Consider the following 21065-nt stretch of genomic DNA (forward strand, 5'->3'; position numbering starts at 1 on the left):
TTCCCCTGGAGAAGATGACTTTGAACTTCAGAAATTGTTACAACATGTTTTTAAGAATATTGAACCCATATTTAAGATACACAGGAGTGTACCTTAATGATTCCGGGTCTCCAACACCACTATCTCCAGTGTCCCTAGTGATGTCTATGTGAAGACATTTATCCCTGAAGGGAAGAAGTAAGCTCTGGATGAATCACGTAATGTTTCATCTGTTGGAAAATGGGTGATTTTGGGGGGTCTTTTGCTTTTCCTTTTTTCTGTTTCCTACTTTTCTTTGAAGAATTGACATGGTGTGTAATTTTATATTTATAAACAATAGGGCAGAATTAGATCATTGTGATAATGGGTTGATTCTTCCTTCTTTGTACATCAGCATCACAAGATTACAAGAAAAAGGAACAGAAGCAGGCCATTTGGCCCATCAAGAGTGCTCCATAAAACCTCCCTGAGCTAAACTGTTCTCACATCTTGTTCCAAGTTCCTTGTCCCCATATCCCTTAATACCCTGACTAATTAGATACCTATTAATTTCCCCTTTAAACTCCCCCAGTGATCCTGCCTCCATAGCTGCAATGAATTCCACAAATCCACGACCCTCTGGCTAAAGAAATTTCTCCTCATCTCTGTTATAAATTGGTACTTTTAAATTTTAAGACTGAGCCCTTTTGTCCTGGATTCACCCAGCAGCGGAAACGTCTTATTTACATCTACTCTGTCCAATCCATTCATTATACAAAATGTTTCTATGAGATCCCCTCTCATTCTTCTATATTCTAATGAATAGAGTCCAAGATCAGCTAGGCATTCCTCATATATTAGCCATCTCATTCTGGAATCATTCTGGTAAACGTCCTCTGTACCCTCTCCAAAACTGCACACACTACTCCAAATAAGGTCTCACCAGTGCCCCACAGAGTCTCATCAACACCTCTTTATTCTTCTACACAATCCCCTGAAACGAATGCCATCATAGCATTCGCCTTCTTTACCGTCGATCCAACCTGGTGGTCAACTTTCAAGTTATCCTGCACGAGGACCCCCCCCGAGTCCCTTTATACTTCTGAGGTTTGAATTTTCTCCCCATCCAAATATTAATCCCACCGTTTATTTCCTCTACCAAAATCCACAGCTGTATATTTCTCAACATTATGTCTCATCTGCCATTTATTCGCCCATTCTCCTAAGCTGTCCAAGTCTTCCTGAAAGCTTTTGATTTCTTCTACACTTCATACTCTACCACCTGTCTTGGTGTCATCTGCAAACTTTGCCATGAAACCATTTAATCCACAATCTAAATTATCAATACACATTGTAAACAGCTATTTTCTGAAACTACATGGAATTCTATATTGAAGCGAGTGCATTCATGCTCTCTTTGTGTGAGACATTCATTATTACAGTTTAAGGTCGTACTCTGGACCCATTACCCCAAAGTCCAATTGTTTAAATTCTAATCTCTCTTCTAAATGTGACAAATGTGGAACTGAAGAAGGTTCACAGTATCATATGTTCAGATTATGTCCTTCTCTTTCCAGTTTTTGGGAAGGGGTATTTCGTATACCTTGTCTTTAGTTCTTTACATTCCAAATCCTTTTCATTTGACTCCAAATCCTTTTCATTTGACTCCAAATCCTTTTCTCACTCTTTTTGGAATAAGTGGGCCAATGGTCTGATATTGTCTGCTTCAAAATCCCATGTCTTTACCCTTGCCTCCCTGATTGTGAGAAAGACCATATTAATGAGATGGAAAAATGCTGTCCCTCCCACTCACACTGTGGTTGCCGATATGAAGGCATGTCTAACTTTGGTAAAAAAATTAAATGTTCCACGACTGAAATGAATCTTCATTTTGTTTCTTTTTTTTTTAATTTTTTTATTTTTCACACCATAAATCACATTAGCCATGATATACACTATTTCTTTTTCACACATATACAGTGACTTTTTCTCCCCACCCCCCCCCCCCTTTCCTCCCAAACCACCCTCCCCACCCCCCCCTCTCATCCATTTTAGGTATACAATCTAGGTTGCATTAAGCCAGTCAGACAATGTTGTCATTCAACAAAATTACACCAGAAATTCTACTGAGTCCATTCTTTTCTTTCCTTCTCCTTCCATCAACTTAGGTAATGTTTGTCCCCGGTAAGTTTTCGCTATTGTATTTAATGTAAGGCTCCTATACTTGTTCGAATATTTCAATATTATTTCTTAACCAATATGTTATTTTTTCTAATGGAATACATTTATTCATTTAAATTTGGGAGTTTCTTCCTTTTAATTTGGTTATGTATTCCATTAATATTTAAAGACATATAGTTCAGCGTAGCCCTTTTATATTTTGTTTATCTTCTCTTTCCGTTTTTCCATCATTACCTTTCCTCCTTTTCCATTTCTGTTTTCTTATTTTCAACTCTTTATAAGACAACATTCCTACAACATCCAACATTTTCCTTATTCTCCTATTTCTATCTTATTTATCCCCAATCTCCCCTTCACCTCCTGAGTTGTCCTTTATCCCTTGTCGGACAACCACATCTCCCCTCTCCATTTGGATTTGCGAATCCACTCGCAAGCGTCAACTGATTTTGCAGTGACCGCTATTTCCCCCCACCCCGCCTCCCCCAGAAAAGATTTCACTTTTCATATGTCACAAAGGTCACTCTTTTAATTCCCTCCTTATTCTCTCTATTCCATTACTTTCCCTTATTAATTCTTGTCTATACTATCTATATTTTCCTCTAAGTACAGATACATTCATGTATGCTCATTGTCTCTATTCACTCTTATACCTCTTTACCCACATACATATCAATCGTGATCATTTTTACTCTCATTACCCGTCTTCATCCCTCAGTCTATTTTTGTCTTTACCCACATACATATCAATCGTGATCATTTTAACTCTCATTACCCGTCTTCCTCCCTCAGTCTATTTTTGTAATTGTTCTGCAAATTTTCGTGCTTCTTCTGGATCCGAGAATAGTCTGTTTTGTTGTCCTGGAATAAATATTTTCAATACCGCTGGATGCTTTAGTATAAATTTATACCCTTTCTTCCATAAAATCGCCTTTGCTGTATTGAACTCTTTTCTCTTCTTTAGGAGTTCAAAACTTATATCTGGATAAATGAAGATTTTTTGCCCTTTATACTCCAGTGGTTTGTTGCCCTCTCTTACTTTTTCCATTGTCTTCTCCAGTACCTTTTCTCTTGTAGTATATCTTAGGAATTTTACTACAATAGATCTTGGTTTTTGTTGTGGTTGTGGTTTAGAGGCCAATACTCTATGTGCCCTTTCTATTTCCATTTCTTGCTGTAGTTCTGGACATCCTAGGGTCTTAGGGATCCACTCTTTTATAAACTCCCTCATATTCTTGCCTTCTTCATCTTCCTTAAGGCCCACTATCTTTATGTTATTTCCTCTGTTATAATTTTCCATTGTATCTATTTTTTGAGCTAGTAGTTCTTGTGTCTCTTTAGTTTTTTTATTAGATTTCTCCAATTTCTTTTTTAAGTCTTCTACCTCCATTTCTGCTGCTACTGCCCGCTCTTCCATCTTGTCCATTTTCTTTCCCATTTCTGTTAAGGTCATCTCCATTTTATTTATTTTCTCTTCTGTGTTGTTTATTCTTTTTCTTAAATCCTTAAATTCCTGTGTTTGCCATTCTTTAAATGACTCCATGTATCCTTTAATAAGAGCAAGTATATCCTTTACCTTGCCTTTCTTTTCTTCTTCTATTTCACTGTACTCTTCCTCTTCCTCTTCTTCTTCCTCTGGGTTGACCATCTGTTGTTTCTTTGGTGCCCTTTCCTCCTCTTCTTTCTTGTTTCTATTGTCTTCTGTGGTCTCTTCTTGCTGCAGGTGTTCTGCAGCTGTCGTTGCCGGCTGTGGAGATCGACTCCCCAGCTGGTCCCCCCTCCCGTCGGTGTGTTTTTTTTCATTCGCATCGCGCATGCGCGAAGTATCGCGCATGCGCGGTTGCGCACTTTTACTCGGCTCTGCGAGCCATTTTTGTAGTCCATTATTTACCGACCTGAGGGAGCGGGTTTCTCTCTCCGCAGCGGGCCTCTTCGGACAGGTAAGGCCTTCACCTTTTTCCTCCTTTGTTTTCTCTTCCTCTCTTCTTACCGTTGCTTTCGGTTTTTCTTTTTTTGTCGCCATCTTCTTTCCACCTTTATACTCACTTTTCTGTAACTTTTATTTCTGTGCCTTTGTGTTTTCCTTTGTTTTTCCCGACTTTTCTGGAGAGGGCTGGAGTTCACCGTCCGGCCACTACTCCATCACGTGACTCCTCCCAATCTTCATTTTGTTTCTTTATGGGATTCTTTTCTCAATTATTTTCAAAATGTGTAAGATGAATTAACTTTTGGTTTTTTGACCCCATTGATGACCTTCCTTTTTATTATCAGGTAGTGGACTGCTCATGTTTAGACAGTACCCTCAGGGGAGAGGGTGGGGGGGTAATGATATTTAGTATAGTGTTTCTTTTTAGGTTTTTTTAGCTTTTTCTCAATGCAATGTAGGCCCTAATACTATTTTTATGTGATTTGTTAATACTTTATTATCATGTACCCAGGTAACATTTATGTGATGAAGCCAATAAAAATATTGAAAAAGAATTCTCGAGAGAAGTAGAGACTCAAAGCTTCTAAAAAATCCTGTGCATTTCCATTAGAAACCGCCAACACAGCAAATATGGAGCAAACTTCCATTTTTCTCACGGGAGCCTCTGGCTTCAGTGCAACTTAGTTGAAAGAGTTATAAATTAAAACCGAGCATAGTGGAAATACTCAGCACATCTGTCCGCATCTGTGAGGAGAGAAAGATTCAAGTAACAGAGCTGATTACACTTCAGCAGATAGTTCCCTCCCTGTTGCTTGAAGACTGTACAAAATAAATCTGTTGGCATAAAACTTCCCAATGATTCTGTTTTTCTTTGCAGACTGCACATTGAAAGATTTCCTGGAGAATATTGAATGGTGCAAAGGTGAGGATACTTTGAGTGATGTGAAAGTGATAAAGGAAATTAGAAGAACTTAATTTTGTAAATGATAATGTCATTTCTAAAGCTATATGGAGGCATGTAAAAAGTGAACAAAAAATGCAACATAAAGAATAATATATCCTCATAGTTAATCCCTTCTAGGAACTACTCAGGGCTGTAAAGACAATAGCTTTATTTCTATTATAGCTTTAACGTATAAAACGGCAGAATTCAGAAAATTTTATTGGACAAAAGCTGATATATTTGGTTATAAAAAATCTAAAATAAAATAAGAAAATTGATATTTTGGACAGGGAGGAGAGAAAAACAGAATGTTTCAGGTCAATAATATCTTCAATTTGAATCACTTTACATAGAAAGCTGCTGACCTCCAGGGATTTTCCTGCAATTTTTGCTTTTATTTCTATCTTCTGACATCCAGGGTGCTTTTGCAAAGAGCTATTAAGGTGCTCAAAGTTTGGGAAAGGTAGTGGGATAAGAAAGTGTACCTTAAGAAGCCAAGGAATGAGCACTGAGAGAGTTTGGGTGAAAAAAACTCCAGATTGTAGGGAAATGAGGGCATAAGCACTGGGGGGGACGACATTGCAAATCAGCGATGGATGTGGCCAGAATTGAAGGATGTCACCTCCACAGAGAGATGGAATTAATGTGGATTTCAATGCATGAATAGTGTTCTATCCCTTTTCATACCATTAAAATAGAACAAGAAAGTTAGTTGCTGATATTGGATGGAATATTGGAAATTTTCTGCTAATTGTACTTAATTGATTCCTGCTTAAAGTGTTCAGTTGGGGAAGGCCTGGAAGCTACAACTATGTTACACCCTGCTACAATTATTGAGGGGAGGTTTATACCAATTGGGAAAGTACATAATTTAGCTTTTCCAGTTTGGAGAGGAAGGAGCATCAGAAGTAGGAACAGGAGTAGAACATCTGCTACAACATTAGAAAGCATCCTGGTTTCATATTGCTTAGCCCCTGAACAGCATAAACAAAGCTTTGTGTTATCAATTTTCCCTTCTTATAGTAAGAAATTCAGGAATCCCAATATCGTGTACATGTAAATCATTAATAGCCAATATGAGATTTTCTCATCCCAAACTTTTTTTTTTGCATTACAGTCCCAAAAATAAATATCACATTGGAAAACGACATACAAATGGCTGTTGTTAATGTACCACAGAATTACTACACAAGGTTCAAGTATGAAGTGATGCCACCCTTTGAGAGCAAAAATCCACTGGACTTTGACAAATTGGTAAGTAGCATTAGGTAAACCTCTAAATGTTACCATTCCATCAGATGCCATGCTCGTTTTGCATAGAATTGATAGATAGCCCCTCATTCTCCATGAAGCATTTCTTCTCAGTGGTGACTTTTCAAAGAAAGATGATGAAACAAGGGAAGTTTGATCTGAATAGCTTCTAATGCTGTTCCTGATTGTCTCTCTTCAAAGTACACTTTCAGGTTTGACCTCAGGGCAGCCAAGACGGCAATAAAGAAATCAATTTGCCAAGATGCTTCACAGCTCCGAAGAATTTTAAATTGCTTATTATCTACTAAAGTAATTAATCTGTCTTGTTTGCAAGTTTGAGATGCGGGGTTTGACAGCGTTGAATTTTAAAAGTTTCAGGCTAAATTTTTAAGATCTTTCCAAAAATTCACTTAAAATACCTGTGTGGTGCGCTGCAGTGCGAACAAGCAGGCACAAACAACAAAGGCCGTACTACAGGCTTTAATTAGCTTAAAACTTGCACACCGGGTTCTGTATCCTTTCTGGCTCTGTGTGCTCTGCTCCTGCCCAAGGAGCTTGCTGGCATGAGCCTTAATGTGGGGCCGGTGATTGGCAGGAAGTAGGAGGAGCCAGCCTCCCAGGTCACCTCCCTGCAGGTACAGTGGGTTTCCCCCTGCAGTAGGCAGTGCAGGAATGCAGATAGGTGCAGGCATTCACAGACAGTCCAGTGGTTTTAACACCATGACCTGACACTGCAATTAAAGGCCTGCTTTTTACTCTGATTTTATTGGTTTTCAGTGGGTAATTGTATTTAATTTTCAAAGCCACCTAACCTTTCAACATGATTGTACATATAAATTATGACCAACTGTGACCCTACATTAATTTTATGGTTAAGAAGTCCTATAGTGAAACCATGAGATTTAGTTACTTAGATATTCAACTAGGGTGGGGTGGGGGGGGGGCGTGGGTGGAGATTGCAACAAAATGTTTACACCTTTGGGAAGCTAATTTTAAAAAATATTTTATTTATAAATTTTCAAAGTCAAACAGTTTCCGGTAATCAATCACAAATTACACTTATCCATTATATACAAAATTCACCGACAAGTCCGAGCCATTTTTCTCTCCCCACACTCACAGACCACAGTTACCCGTAACATTCAAGACTCCCCCAAAGGTAGGGAACACATCAGGGATTTGTCACAGCCCAACAGCTGGCACCTAGACTGTTATATTTTTCTTGACTTTACTTGATTGGGCTGGAATGGACCGCCGTCCCACCCACCACCCCTCCCTCAGGAACAGGATAAACAGGGAAAGCAGGGTGGTGAGACACGAAAACTGTGTTCCAAAGAAATTTAGAAACAGTTGCAAAATTTTTAGGAAAATGTTGTATTTTTTCCTTAAGTTCTAGGTAATTTTCTCCAGGGGAACACAGCTTTGCATTTCCGTATTCCAGCGCGCAGTGCCCAAGTGGGAGTCAGATTTCCAGATAACCGCTATGCACTTTCTGGCTAGGAAGCAAATATGAGTGAGGAATAAATATCTGGTGACCATTCGAGCTGGGGACCTCAAATTGAAAAATGATTGCTACGGAATTTCATTAAGGGTGAAATTAGTTTTTGGCATTCCTACAAAACTAGAAAGCAAATCGGATGTTCATTCCATACCTGATATTTCATCTGGAAAAGGAAAACGGGTAGATTTTAAATGATAATCAAGAATCATTGATTTTGTGCTTTCTGCAAATGGTGACTTTTTTTTAATATAACTACATGGTGTAATCATTTGTTCTTCCCTTTTTACTAGAAAATGACCAAAGTGTATCGCAACTTCTCAGACATTGTCCCGTGTTTGTGTATGGAGGTATGTGTCAACCATACGGATTTACTTAATTGTTTATGACATGTATTATGAAGTTCCTATTAAATATAATTTCCTGGGTGTCAGCATCACTCGCTAGACCTGCATTTATTTCCCATTCCTAACTGTCCTTGAGAATGTGTTGGTGAGCTACCTTCTTGAACTGATGAGGTCCTTCTGGTAGGTGACAACTGTGGTTCATTATTGAATTTGCTTATATATTCCCCTTGCTTTTAATAGTTGTGGTCTGCAACAATAGAAGATGCCAGAAGACGTAAAGAGTGCCCCTTCTCAGAGAGTGAGTTTAATCAAGTCCTTTTGTCTTTTTGTGATTTCGTGATTAAAACATTATAAGATCTACCATATATTTTGGTGTATAAGTCAATCCTCTTTTTCAGCCTTAGTTTAAGGGTTTTATGGTATATCTGGCGAATAAGTCAACCCCCAAAGCTTGCGATACCTGAAATGGGCCGTTGACTGGCATAAACATTGACCGACTCTTCCCACCCCCGCAATAGATCATGTGGATGGATCTGCTGGGCGTTGACTGGAGGTGATTGCTATCACGGAGGGTCCATTGACACAATGCAGCACATGACAAAAATATGAAGTGAGCTTTAAGCTAAAAGTGATAGAAATGGCCAAGAAAACCAACAACTGCACTGCTGCAAGAAAATTTGATGTACATGAGAAGTTGGTAAGAGATTGGAGGAAGAAAGAAGAGCCTTTAAGAAAAATACCAAAAAGGGCAATGTCCTTTGAGGAATCATTCATTGGCCAGAGTTGGAAAATCACGTTGCAGAATGAGTACGTGAACAGGGGCAAGATTACTACATAGCACCCGAAATAAAATAAGAACATTTGCACTGCAGTGGACCAAGTCACACCCAGACCTCAGTGATGATTTTGAGGTTACAGTCGGCTGGTGCAATCATTTCATGTACAGGAAAAATCAGGTATTACACCAAAAAACAAAAATTGCACAGAAACTACCAAAAGATCTTGATCATCAAGTTATAAGTTTTAACTAGTTTATTATACAGAACTGGCAGAAACACCAGTTTGTCTTGGCAAATATCAGAAACATGGACAAAACCCCCATGAATTTTGACATGATGGACATTAAAACAGTGGAATGGAAAGGTGTTAAAACTGTGCAAACCAAAAGTACAGGCCACGAAAGGACCAGGTTTACCATGGTGTTATTGTGCCTGGCCAACGGGACAAAGTAAAGATCCATGGTAATCTTCAAATGCAAAATTAAACCAAAAATGAAATTCCCTGCAGGTATTTTTGTACACTTTCATGAAAAATATTGTAAAATTATGGATAGACATTGTGTAGAACAGGCAGTTTACACAAAGAACAGTTTGCTGGTCTGGGATATGTTTCGTAACCACTTAATTGAGAATACTAAAAGTAGGCTAGCACTACATAATACTTACATGGCAGTTATCCTGGAATACATAGATGTTGAGTGCAGAAAAGTCATTTACTAAAGGCAAAGAAATGCATGCTGCATCACTTGATGTACTGTGTAACTTCGTGATCAAGGCACGGGACAAAGTTAAAGAGAAGACTGTGATAAAATCGTTGAAAAAGTGAGGTGTCTCTTGTGCAATTGATGGCACGAAAGACTATTTATTGTGGGACACTGATGACGAAGCTGATACATCAGATACAGACTGGGACCCATGTGAAGACTCTTTAAACAGTGAGAGTATTGATGTACTTGCTGTCATCTTTGCTTCAGACGATGATAACGAGTGGGATTTTGAAGGGTTCTAAATATGTTGTTGTTTTCAATTAAAATCTGTCGCAGTCAGGTTTTTCAAGGGTTGACATCTGGATCGGCACTGATTGGATTTTGAGTTGCATGAAAAGTCTTAGAAGTGTAGAGATTTTTTGGGGGGGTTTCGTGACTTATACACCAAAATATATGGTATATTTTTAACATTATTTCTCCCATTGGAATTTGTTATAATGTAAATAATGTGAAAGATCAGTTAAGTGAGACAGAAGGACAGGATGTTTATAATCTTCTCAGCAACCAAAAAGCATTAATTCCATTAACAACCCCAATTCTCTGATTTGCTCTTCACAGTGAGCAACACAGAATGGAAGAACCCAATGACATCATCTCTCTAAAATTAAGATTCATAGGTTAGATTCATTACTGGGGGCCAGGCTGGGTGGTAGTGGTCTGGTTGCCTATTATACATGCTATCAGGGGAAGAACCTCTAAGTCTCACTGTAATACTGCTATTTCTCCACCTTCCTGCATTCAGAGCATACCTGTGAAGGAATTGTGAAACAGTAGTCAGTAATATCAGTTCAGTGACAGGTATCTCTAAAAAACTGGTCTCGGGCTGGGAATATCACTATTTCCTTGTCATCTTGGAATTCCAACCTCACTGTTGAAGCAATGTTGTCTATCTAATTTCACTACCCAGTCCATTTTAACATGGCAAATCCATGCAAGAATGGGGGAGCTATTCCAGCTCCCTGACAAATCCTTCTCTCTCTCTCTCAATAAAATCAAGTTATTTGGCCATTATCACACGTTGCTCTTTGTGGGAACTTCTTGTTTTCAGAGTGACATAATTGAATCTGACATTATAGGAAGGATATCAACAAAGTAGAGAGAGTGCAGAGAAGATTTACGAAAATGTTACCTGGGTTTCAGAATCTAGATTACAAAGAAAGACTGAGCAGATTATCTTTTTATTCTTTGGAGCATAGAAGGTTAAGGGGAGGATTTGATAGAGGTATTTAAGATTATGACAGGGATAGATAGAGTTGATGTGGATAGGCTTTTTCCCTTGAGGGTAGGAGAAATTGAAACAAGAGGTCATGAGTTAAGGGGAAAAAGTTTAGAAGTAACATGAGGGGGAATTTCTTCACTCAGAGAGTGGTGGTTGTGTGGAATGAGCTTCCGGGAGAAGTAGTGGCGGCAGGGTCCATTTTGTCATTTAAGGAAATGACAAATGGGAGGGGAATGGAGGATTATGGCAGGGTGCAGGTAGATGGGACTAGAGGAGAGTACTTGGTTTGGTGTGACACATAATTCCATGGCCACTGAAACAGTTAAGGTGTTCCCAAGGCAAAGGACACTACCTTACTGTAAATGAACCTTTTTGTACAAGCACTGCCAGTTGATATATTTTAAGAGTTGCTTTTAATGTCTGAAAATATGTTTTTTTTGCTTTAATTAACGTTATCAGAAGATGGACGCAAAGCTTATTTGTCTTTTGCTAACTTGGTTAAATTCTTCTAGTTGAAGAATTTCAAGAAAACGTTTGGAAACTGAGCAGCTTGGCCGTGGAATACAAGGGCAAAGCACTTCAATGGACACTAGCCTCCCCATGCAATATGTCGGGGGAGATCTTGCTATGTTCCAAATCAGGAGATGGTGAATTTTGTCAGGAGATCCCACACTCCAAAGAAAATGTTCAAGTTAATGTAAGTCCTTTATTTCATCATTAAGTGTTTCTGTGGCAGTCCCTCGGGATTGTGGATGACTTGCTTTGCTTTTATTGGCTTTGATGTTGTCTGATCAGGCGAATGAAGAAATAACAGACTCTGTTCACATCAGTTATTCCTCTTGTATGTCTTCCCCTTTTAGAAGCGAGCTCAGGAATGAACAAGTAACTCAATTGACAGACTATTAGTCCCATCTGAGGGTGACTGGGAAAAATGTACAGTCGGAGAGTGAATAAACCATAGATAGGGTAGCCGTGCCTGGTAGGGTTATGGGTGGGGAGTTGTGAAGTGGTGCACTCATTCTGCTCTTCAGGCAGGACTTCACTTTATTCCAAAGTATGGACCTGATATTTGTGTCATTTTAAGTCCACCCTGAACATTTATTTACAGTTTGAAATCGAGCTTGTCGCTGGTCAGACAGGGAATCATGATTAATAGGCTTTAATCAAAAGTGTCAACACAGCTTGGATGTTGCTGGCCTGGTTCCAAGGCAAGTACCAAGGGAGGGGTTTTTGGGGATGTCTGGGAAGGAGGAGTTACAGGTTCAGGGGCGGGCCAGCCCTTACAGCACATACATAGTGGTAGCCCCACAGAATCATCAACACAAGATTCTCAAACCATTGCAAAGTATTCTCATATGTTAACCCCTTGCCCTGCTGTGTACTCTTTCCATTTTTCTCTTCCTACCCAATTTCCTTTCTTTGTAGCGTAGATTTTTTTTGCTCACATGAACTGTTAATTGGGATTTTTTTTTCCTTTGTCCCTTCCTTCCCTGTCGGCTTTTTTCCTGACGAATTTTAATTCACATCAGTTTTGAACATCATTGCTCATAGTGAGGTATTGCAGATATGTGTTTGACTGGTACTAGATTTTGATTTCTAGTAGTTGTTTAATTTCTTTATATATTCAACCCACAATGGCAAGAATAGAATTCTGAGACTTCCCCCACTTGCCCTGAAAGCAATTAAACATACCTGGGTACAAAAAATGCCTGTGAAGCCAAATGTCCCAAATGTTGTGGTGCCCTGAAATGAGGGAACTATGTATAAACAGTGCTGTAATTTCTACATGGTCAAACCAAAATGTACACAAATAACCTTGAATAAAATCTGGAATGTGCACTTTAATCACATGTAAATTGTTTGATTACAAATTTAAAACTGTGGGGCACAGGGGCTAATAAAAGAAAAAAGTGTCTTTGTCCCAAACATTATGGAGAGCCCTGTTAGTGAACAGGAAATTTAGACATACAACATGGTAACAGGCCATTTCGGCCCATGAGTCCATGCTGCCAAATTTACACCCAATTAACCTCCACCCCCTATACGTTTCAAGCAGTAGGAGGAAACCAGAGCCCCTGGGGAAAACGCACACAGATACAGGGGGCAGGTTGTACTGAACCACAAGCAACTTTTTCCCAAAGTCCTCACAGATATTAGATACTTCAAGATTCAAACATTGTGGGATCTCTGTCACCAACAGAACCAAATATCTAGAAAATGGATGCATGTTAGAAGCAATGAACTGGATCTTGCTGGTTAATATGCACAATTCCAAACAGAAATGATGATATTTACATATGTAAAGTCCAAAACTTCCATATGGAGCCCACCCTCAGGGCCTAATCTTGCTAAGATTCCCCAGCATTTATTATAGAGGATCACCTCTTGAACCCTATGACTGGTTAGATCTGCCATTGGATCTGTAACCTGAGAATTGCCGGGTTTCGCCTTGGGAGGTGAAAGGTTGGTTATACTTTTTAAATTATTTAGTGTTTTGAATTATTTATCAAGCTCTGACCCAGTACAACTGATTGTGGCAAGCTGATAAAACTGGTATATTCACTGCTCTATTGGGATATCATGGAGGCAACACACTCACTGACTGAAAAATTTTTGATCAGGTGGTCTTCTAATGGGTAGATATAATTGATATACGTGCCATGATTGGCTGCTGCAGGCTGGACACGCCTCCCGAAACTGATCCTACCCATAGGCCCTTTTTCTTGGCTTTGATAAGATAACAGAGGCTGTTGGTAGTTCCTGGCTTCAGTTAATAAAAGCCTGATAGTTTCACAACATCAGCCTTTTGTGATTGTTGATGGTACTTCATCAAGTCCTTTTAAAATCAAAATGAAAGTGATATTGTAGTGAAGATGATGAGGTGGGAGTTGTATGGTTAATGAGTGCACTGATGCACATGGTTGATAGGTAAATAATCAGTGCAGATTGATATTGGTCTGGGTATTTATTGCTGGAATTATTGCAAATAGCTGCATTCAAAATGCAATATATTTTAAAAATGTCACTATCAAAAGATTTACTTTGTTTCCTCTTTGTTCCAGAAAATGAGTGAATTCAAAAGCGTGGATCCACACCCCTCCCTCTGCGTGAAGGTAAAGTTTCTATCAGCATTCACACAATGAAGGAACTGCAACTAGACATGTATTTCAAACAGTATATTTGCCATTATTGGACTGAATTTTAATGTGAGGAAGTAATATAGATGTAATGGAAATGCTCAGACAGTTCTCCAAAACCTGCCTGTCTGCGTACCCTCATTCACAGGTCACTTAATGGGAGCTGCCCTCTCAGTCCTTTCCTGCTCCTCCTACTCTGTCATCTTTTATTGAGCTAAAATAAATGTGTGATCTCCCCTGATTCTCTGCTAGGATGAAGCAGAATAAAACTATAAATAATGGTGGTGATATACGGGCGGCACGGTTGGCATAGCAGTTAGCACAACTCTGTTACAACGCCAGCGATCAGGACCGGGGTTCGAATCCCGTGCTGTCTGTAAGGAGTTTGTACATTCTCCCTCTGGCTCCGGTTTCCTCCCACTGTCTGAAACATATAGGGTTGTAGTTTAATTGGGTGTAAATTAGGCGGCACGGACTCGTGGGCCAAAATGACCTGTTACTGTGCTGACTGTCTAAATTTAAAAATTCTAAACTTAAACGGTAGTGAGGATGTCTACAGAGATTAAATAGGTGGAGATGTAGTGATCATACTGCAAAACTGTTCGGACTTTATATAGAGGATGGATGGCGATGGCTTGGGAATCAGTTAAGGGTTTGTATTCCCCATCAGTCAGAGGATCTGCTCTTGCAAAAAGTCCAATTTCAGCACCTACTTCTGCATGTAAATTGTTTAAAGTATCTCTTGTTAATTTGACAATATTGTTTTGATTTGTTTCCTCCATTGTAAGATGGGGACATTGTCAGCAAATGCCAGCATTCCGTTATTCATCCCTAATTTCCCCTGAACTGAGATCAATCAGAATGGCGGATCTGGATTCACATGTTTTAATTCCAGGTTTTAATTAATTGTCTGAATGTACATTTTTTTAACCAAAAATAGACTTTATTCACAATAAATTACTTACAAAAGGAAAACCAGCCAAAGTCTCTTCCCCACCTGAGTGTCGTCTCTGAACATTTTCATCACTGTGGCATTTTGCATCACTCCCCACTCTGCTGGTCTCAGCCTCTGAGACAACTCCTCACCCATAACCCTACCAGGCACGGCTAACCTATCTATGGTTTATTCACTCTCTGACTGTACATTTTTCCCAGTCACCCTCAGATGGGACTAATAGTCTGTCAATTGAGTTACTTGTTCATTCCTGAGCACGCTTCTAAAAGGGGAAGACATACAAGAGGAATAACTGATGTGAACAGAGTCTATTATTTCTTCATTCGCCTGATCAGACAACATCAAAGCCAATAAAAGCAAAGCAAGTCATCCACAATCCCGAGGGACTGCCACAGAAACACTTAATGATGAAATGATGACTCCCCGCAATGCCCTCACGTTGGCTGCACTAAGCCTCAGTGTGTCCCTCAGCACATACTCTTGGAGCCCGGAATGAGCCAGTCAACAACATTCCCACACCGACATCTCGGTGTGCTGAAAGACCAACAGGTTTTGGGCCGATCACCAAGTTGATGGTCTTCCAGCAGTTCTGGCTGTCTGTCTCTGTGTCCCCGGGAACAACCCATAGATCAGAGAGTCCTCTAAAACGCTGCTGCCGGGAACGAACCGTGACAAGGACCCTTGCATCCTTCTCTACACATTCTTAACAAATTGCATTCTTCAAAGAGATGGGTGACTATCTCCTCTCCACTATAGTTATCTCGAGAACAACATGCATCGTGGGTGATATTCCGATTGTACAGGAAGGATCTGACTGGGAGGTCTTCTCTCACCACCAGCCAGGCTAAGTCCTGGTGCTTGTCTATGAGGTCTGGTGATTAGGCAATCCACCAGATGAGCTGGATGGTCTGCTCTGGGAACCACCCCAGGATGTTCCATTGAGTCCTCATTTTTCAGTGTCTGTAAGGCACTGTCTGAAGGGCTTCTGGTCAAAGGTATTTGTTTGCCACACCACCTCTCCTTCGTGGAAAAGTTTTTCCAAAGTCCAGCTGACTGGGACATTGCACTTACTGTGACAATACCTGGGACAAGTAGAATCTCAGCCCATAGCAGCACTTGTTGCCCTCGTACTTGGGTTCCACGTACAGCCCAATGCAACCATACACAAGGTGGTCACGATGAGGGCCACATAGGGGACACCCTTGCCTCCATTGTCAGACGACTTGTACATAGCGACCTTTCAGACCCTTTCCATCTTGGATCCCCATCTGGACTGTAAATCAACTCTAGTGGCCAGCAAGATGGGGGAGCGGCTCAGATAACTACCTGTACAGGTAGACCCTGACACGATAATTTCACTTGACGATATGAGCCATGGAACCAAACCCCATCATAAGAAGGGGTCTAGCTGTATCTAATTTTTGGTTGCACAGCAGAGCCCCTCCAAAGCAGATCCCAAGCGTCTTTAGATAGTCAGATCTGACTGTGAAAGGGACAGTGGACCGGTCAGGACAGAAGATGGAAATGTACAGGGAGGCCTTGACCCGAATGCTTCCACTGCCAGGCAGCGTCAGTCCTCTTATGCCCTCATTCTTCCTGATGGATCAGCACACAATTAAGACTGAAGAGAATAGGTGACCCTGCCTGACTCCAGACCTGATGGGGAAGCTATGTTTCCCACCCAATGATTTGAATTATGCTATGAATGTCCGTGCAGAGCAGTTTAATCCAATTTCAGTTTCCCTGCCCAAAGCCCATTTTGGAGATCATGTCCATCATGTACATGTGTGATATCCAGTTAAAATCCTTCTCCTGGTCTAAACTGACCAAGCAGGTGTCCACCCTACCTGTCCTAAACATAGGCAATGGTGTCTCTGAGCAGTGCGAGGCTCTGAGATTTTCCTGTCTGGAACCATGCAGGTTTGATCTGGGTGAATCACCTGTCCCATGTGACAGGTAGAAGCAGATGCTCTAGGAATTCCAGGAAAAGGTAATTATGGCTCCACTCTTGATATTCAAGCCGCTGTTCATCCTTCCAATGCAGAAGGAACGGGTGATAACAGTAGACGTTTAACCCACATGTGCCAGTCGTGGATGAGCTCACCTTTCTGAGATGTTGAGGAGGAAGGGACCTGCATGGATGTCAAAGACACATTGGGAATCTAAACCAGCAAATGCCAAATGAAGGTGAAGCTGAGAGAGGACAGTAAAGGGGCCATCATCCACCTTCCTCCCCCCCTCCCCACCCCGATGTTTGCCAGTGGAGGGAACTGTGGATACCTGGTCAACACTGCACAGGAACTGCAACAAACTTGGGCATGTGGTGGCCCAATACAGTTCAGTCATCTGAAGAACTGCAGGCAGGAGGCCTCCAGTCCAGGGACTGTACAGAGAGCAAATGCTGCAACCTGTGTTGGGAAGCAGGCCACCTTCCCAAAATGTGTCGCAATCTAAGCACAGGCAACTGGGGGGAGGGGGGGGGGGTCAAATGGCCAACATCACTCCACCTCCTCCCTCACGAGGTCATCACCCCCTCATAATCAACTCTTCATTTTAATCACTTCATTTTTTTTTAATTATCACGTCCCAAGCTCTGGAATTCCCATCATAAATGTATCTCCATTTTCTTTCTCTTCCTTTCTTTCTTTGGGGTTTGGCGGTGAAATGTGGGTGGATTATGGGTATTGAGGGAGGTGGTTATACATTGTACTTTTAAAATTTTAAATAAAGTATTCAAAAAAAAAGCGTCTTATCACTTTAATTGTGCATTATGCAATCTTAAAAAGTGAAAAATCTTTGAGAGGACAAACTACACCTTTGAACCTGTGTTTGTTTATTGCATTGGTTGCCGTGGAAAGAATGTCACAGGGTTTATCAGATCTTTGCCCGATGCATTGTAAATGAATAATGAAACCTAATACTTGATACATAATACTTCAAAGATAGTTAGAGAGACGAGTAAGAATACAGATATTGTTTTGGTAAATGTTTCAAGTTTTAAAATTATTTCTGATGATTTCCTCCTTCTGAATTGTTTTTTTGTTGCTTAGATTATCTCTGGGGAGCACGTCAATATTTCTTGCCCTTTTGATGGCGGTGAGTATTCCTCATTTTTCATTCATTCATGGAAAGCTGACAAAGAGTTCTATTTACAACGAGTATGAAAGATGTTGGCTGAGGTTTTATTTTAGGGTTCATTCCTGACGGAAAGGAAGAAGAACGTGCATGCCTTCACGTTCTTGAGCCTTCTCCCAGATAGGAGGGGAGAGAGAAGAGGGTGTGCTCATGTGAGGCTCCTTCAATATGTTGGCTGTTTTTTCCGAGAGAATGGGAGATATAGTTGGAGTCAATGGAGGGGAGGGAAGTTTGCATTAGATTCAGGGCTGCATTCAGTGCCTACTGCAGATTTTGAACAGAACAGCTGCAGTACCACACTGATGCATCCAGCAAGTATCCTTTCACTGGTGTCCCTGTAGAAGTTGTTGAGGGACATGAGGTACATGTTGAACTTCCTTAGTCTTCAAAAATAGTAGAAGCACAAGTGAACTTCCTTGACTGACACGTAAACATAGTTGGTCCAGATCAAGTCATTGGCCATGCCTGTGCCCAAGAACGTGAAGCTATCTAGCCTTTCCTTTTCAGCACCATGGATGAATTCTGGTGTCTGCCCCCTCTTCTAAAGTCAATGATCATCTCTTTCATCTTACTGACATTGAGAGAGAAATTATTTTGGCACCATGCCACTGGACTTCCAATCTCCTTTCTGTGATCCATGTCATCACAGTTTTATAGCGGCCTATAAACATTACTCTAAAATGTAACCACACCAGTAACTTGTGTTCAAATCCAGTCTGTCTGTAAGGAATTTGTATGTTCTCCCCGTGCCTGTGTGGGTTTCCTCTGGGTGCTCTGGTTTCTTCCCACCCTTCAAAGCTTACTGGAGTATACGTCAATTGGGGGTAATTGGGTGGCATGGGCTCTTGTTACCATGCTGTAAGTCTAAATTAAAATTAAAAGTGTGGAGTGTCACCAAAGTCATGTGCTTGGTATGGATCGTGTGGCCCAGAATATTGCAAGTAACAAAACTCCATCTTCAACACATCTATGATGTAAAATTAAGTGTTTAAGCTTAGATCTGACTCATCTAATATATATTTGTGCATGTATTTCTGTTTCTTTATCTGTTCTCCATCCAAATCAATATGGGGCACTCATAGAGGTTCAGTAGGGGTAACATTTGATGCTGAATGTCATGACCTCATTGAATTTAACCTTTAAGGTCATATGAAGTTCAAACTTTTTTTTTTGACCAGCTTGCACTGACTTGCATTACTGTTAACTATAATTGTGGTAACTTTTGTTACTGAATGTCATGACCACATTGAATTTAACCTTTAAGGTCATATGAAGTTCAAAAGTTCTCAAAAATATTGAACTTGGACCAGGGACACCTCAATGAGTTACAGCGCTGTGCATAAATGTATATTCAGAAACCAAACCCAGTTCAATATGGGCCCAAAAAAGCAAAGCAACATTGGCAGAAGCTCTTCACAAGCCCGTAGAGTTAAATAAAGGAGAAAGCGAGAGACAGCAGAGGAACATCAGTCTCGCCCCTCACTGTTGATACTTCCAGGCATGCAAGGAGCAGGCAGCGGGAAACTGAACAGCAGTGATACACCCATCTCAGCGCTCAGGCCTCCAGACAGGCAAGGGGCAGGCAGCAGAACAACACCAGGCCCATCTCAGTGGTGATGCCACCAAGCATTCCATGAGCAGACAAGAGTCTGCTGAGGGAGAACAAGCAAGACTCCGAACAATACAAACAAAAACCACCAACCTCAGGGCAGCACCATTTACTGTTACAAAGAATATAAATGTTGTGTTTTAAAATATATATTTATGCAGAATTACCATGAAGATTTTGGGGGTATTTTGTTTCAACCATCTAGTCAACAACTGAGTGTTTTATTTCCTGGCCAATGCCGGGTATCCTGCTAGTTATAAATAAATTTAGTGAATGCTGCTTTTTGGTTTCATTCTAAAAATGTTTTATTGCATTAATATATTGTGATTCTCTGTTATATCAGTAAAAGTAAACCTTTAGATAAAAGCAAAAACAAAACAACAAGAACCCAAGTAAGCGTCTGCACCCTGTTGCCAATCTGCTGCTAGTAATGGTTCACACCCTCTGTTATAGCAGGGATTTGGTTAGCTCAGTGCAGCTGAAAAATTCTTCTCTTGCTATTTGGATGACAGCATGGAATTCAACAGATCATTCTGCGATGCTGACACCATGATGACGTGGCAATTGGTTGAAGGCCAGGGTGGAGTTCATTATGGAATGTTGCCCAGTGATCAAAAGCAAGAGAATGTAAGGAGATCGAGCACTGTTCCCAAGGCTGATGCAAGAATCGTCTTACTGTTAACTGTTTGGCAACCACAATCAAGTCATCGTTCATTTTACAAATATGAGTGATCTCTTTAGGCTACAATGGAATGCCAGGCAATCTGTATTACAGCGTCCTTCATTTTGTGTAAATAATGAAGGCACAAAAGTTATGATACTTTATTTGCAGATGATTCAATGACGGATAAGAAGCTAGGCTGTGAAAGAGACATAAGGAAGTCACACAGGGATATAGATAGGTTAAATGAATGTGCAAAAATCTTGAAAATGAGGGACAATGTAAGACGGCCAACTATTTATAACCTGCTTCCTTATGTTAAGAAAGCAATAACAGGAAGTAGTTTACTGTTACCACCCTCCACTACACATCAACAACTCTGCAGTGGAGAACACAAAATTCCTTGAAGTTCACTTAACTAGTGACCTATCGTGGACACGCAACAGCAACTGTACTTCCTGAGAAAACTGAAGCGGGCAAGGCTACCGATCACCATTATATCTACCTACTATAGGAGCTCTTTTGAGAGCGTCCTGGCAACTGCATCACTGTGTGGTATGGTTGCTGCAGGAAAATGGATCGAAGGTCAATCCACAGAACTATAAGAGTAGCAGAGAGGATCACTGTGAGTCCCCAACCCCCATCAATGTAATCTACTGGGATGGTTGTCTGAAGGAAGTAATTGAGGGCCTCTTCCACCC

At 40.5% G+C, this 21065-nt stretch overlaps 1 protein-coding gene across 1 annotated transcript in view; it reads left to right on the forward strand.

The window, feature by feature from the left end:
* LOC138763108 (interleukin-17 receptor C-like) overlaps positions 1-21065 on the forward strand; it is an 87464-nt gene that overhangs the window by 46776 nt on the left and 19623 nt on the right. The window contains exons 7-13 of the mRNA XM_069936765.1: positions 4941-4985; positions 6124-6260; positions 8049-8105; positions 8343-8400; positions 11380-11564; positions 13930-13980; positions 18010-18055. Coding sequence (XP_069792866.1) covers positions 4941-4985; positions 6124-6260; positions 8049-8105; positions 8343-8400; positions 11380-11564; positions 13930-13980; positions 18010-18055 — 579 coding nt within the window. The remainder of the gene's footprint in view (positions 1-4940; positions 4986-6123; positions 6261-8048; positions 8106-8342; positions 8401-11379; positions 11565-13929; positions 13981-18009; positions 18056-21065) is intronic.

The sequence above is a fragment of the Narcine bancroftii genome, chromosome 5, assembly GCF_036971445.1.
Source record: "Narcine bancroftii isolate sNarBan1 chromosome 5, sNarBan1.hap1, whole genome shotgun sequence".
NCBI classification, from domain to species: domain Eukaryota; kingdom Metazoa; phylum Chordata; class Chondrichthyes; order Torpediniformes; family Narcinidae; genus Narcine; species Narcine bancroftii.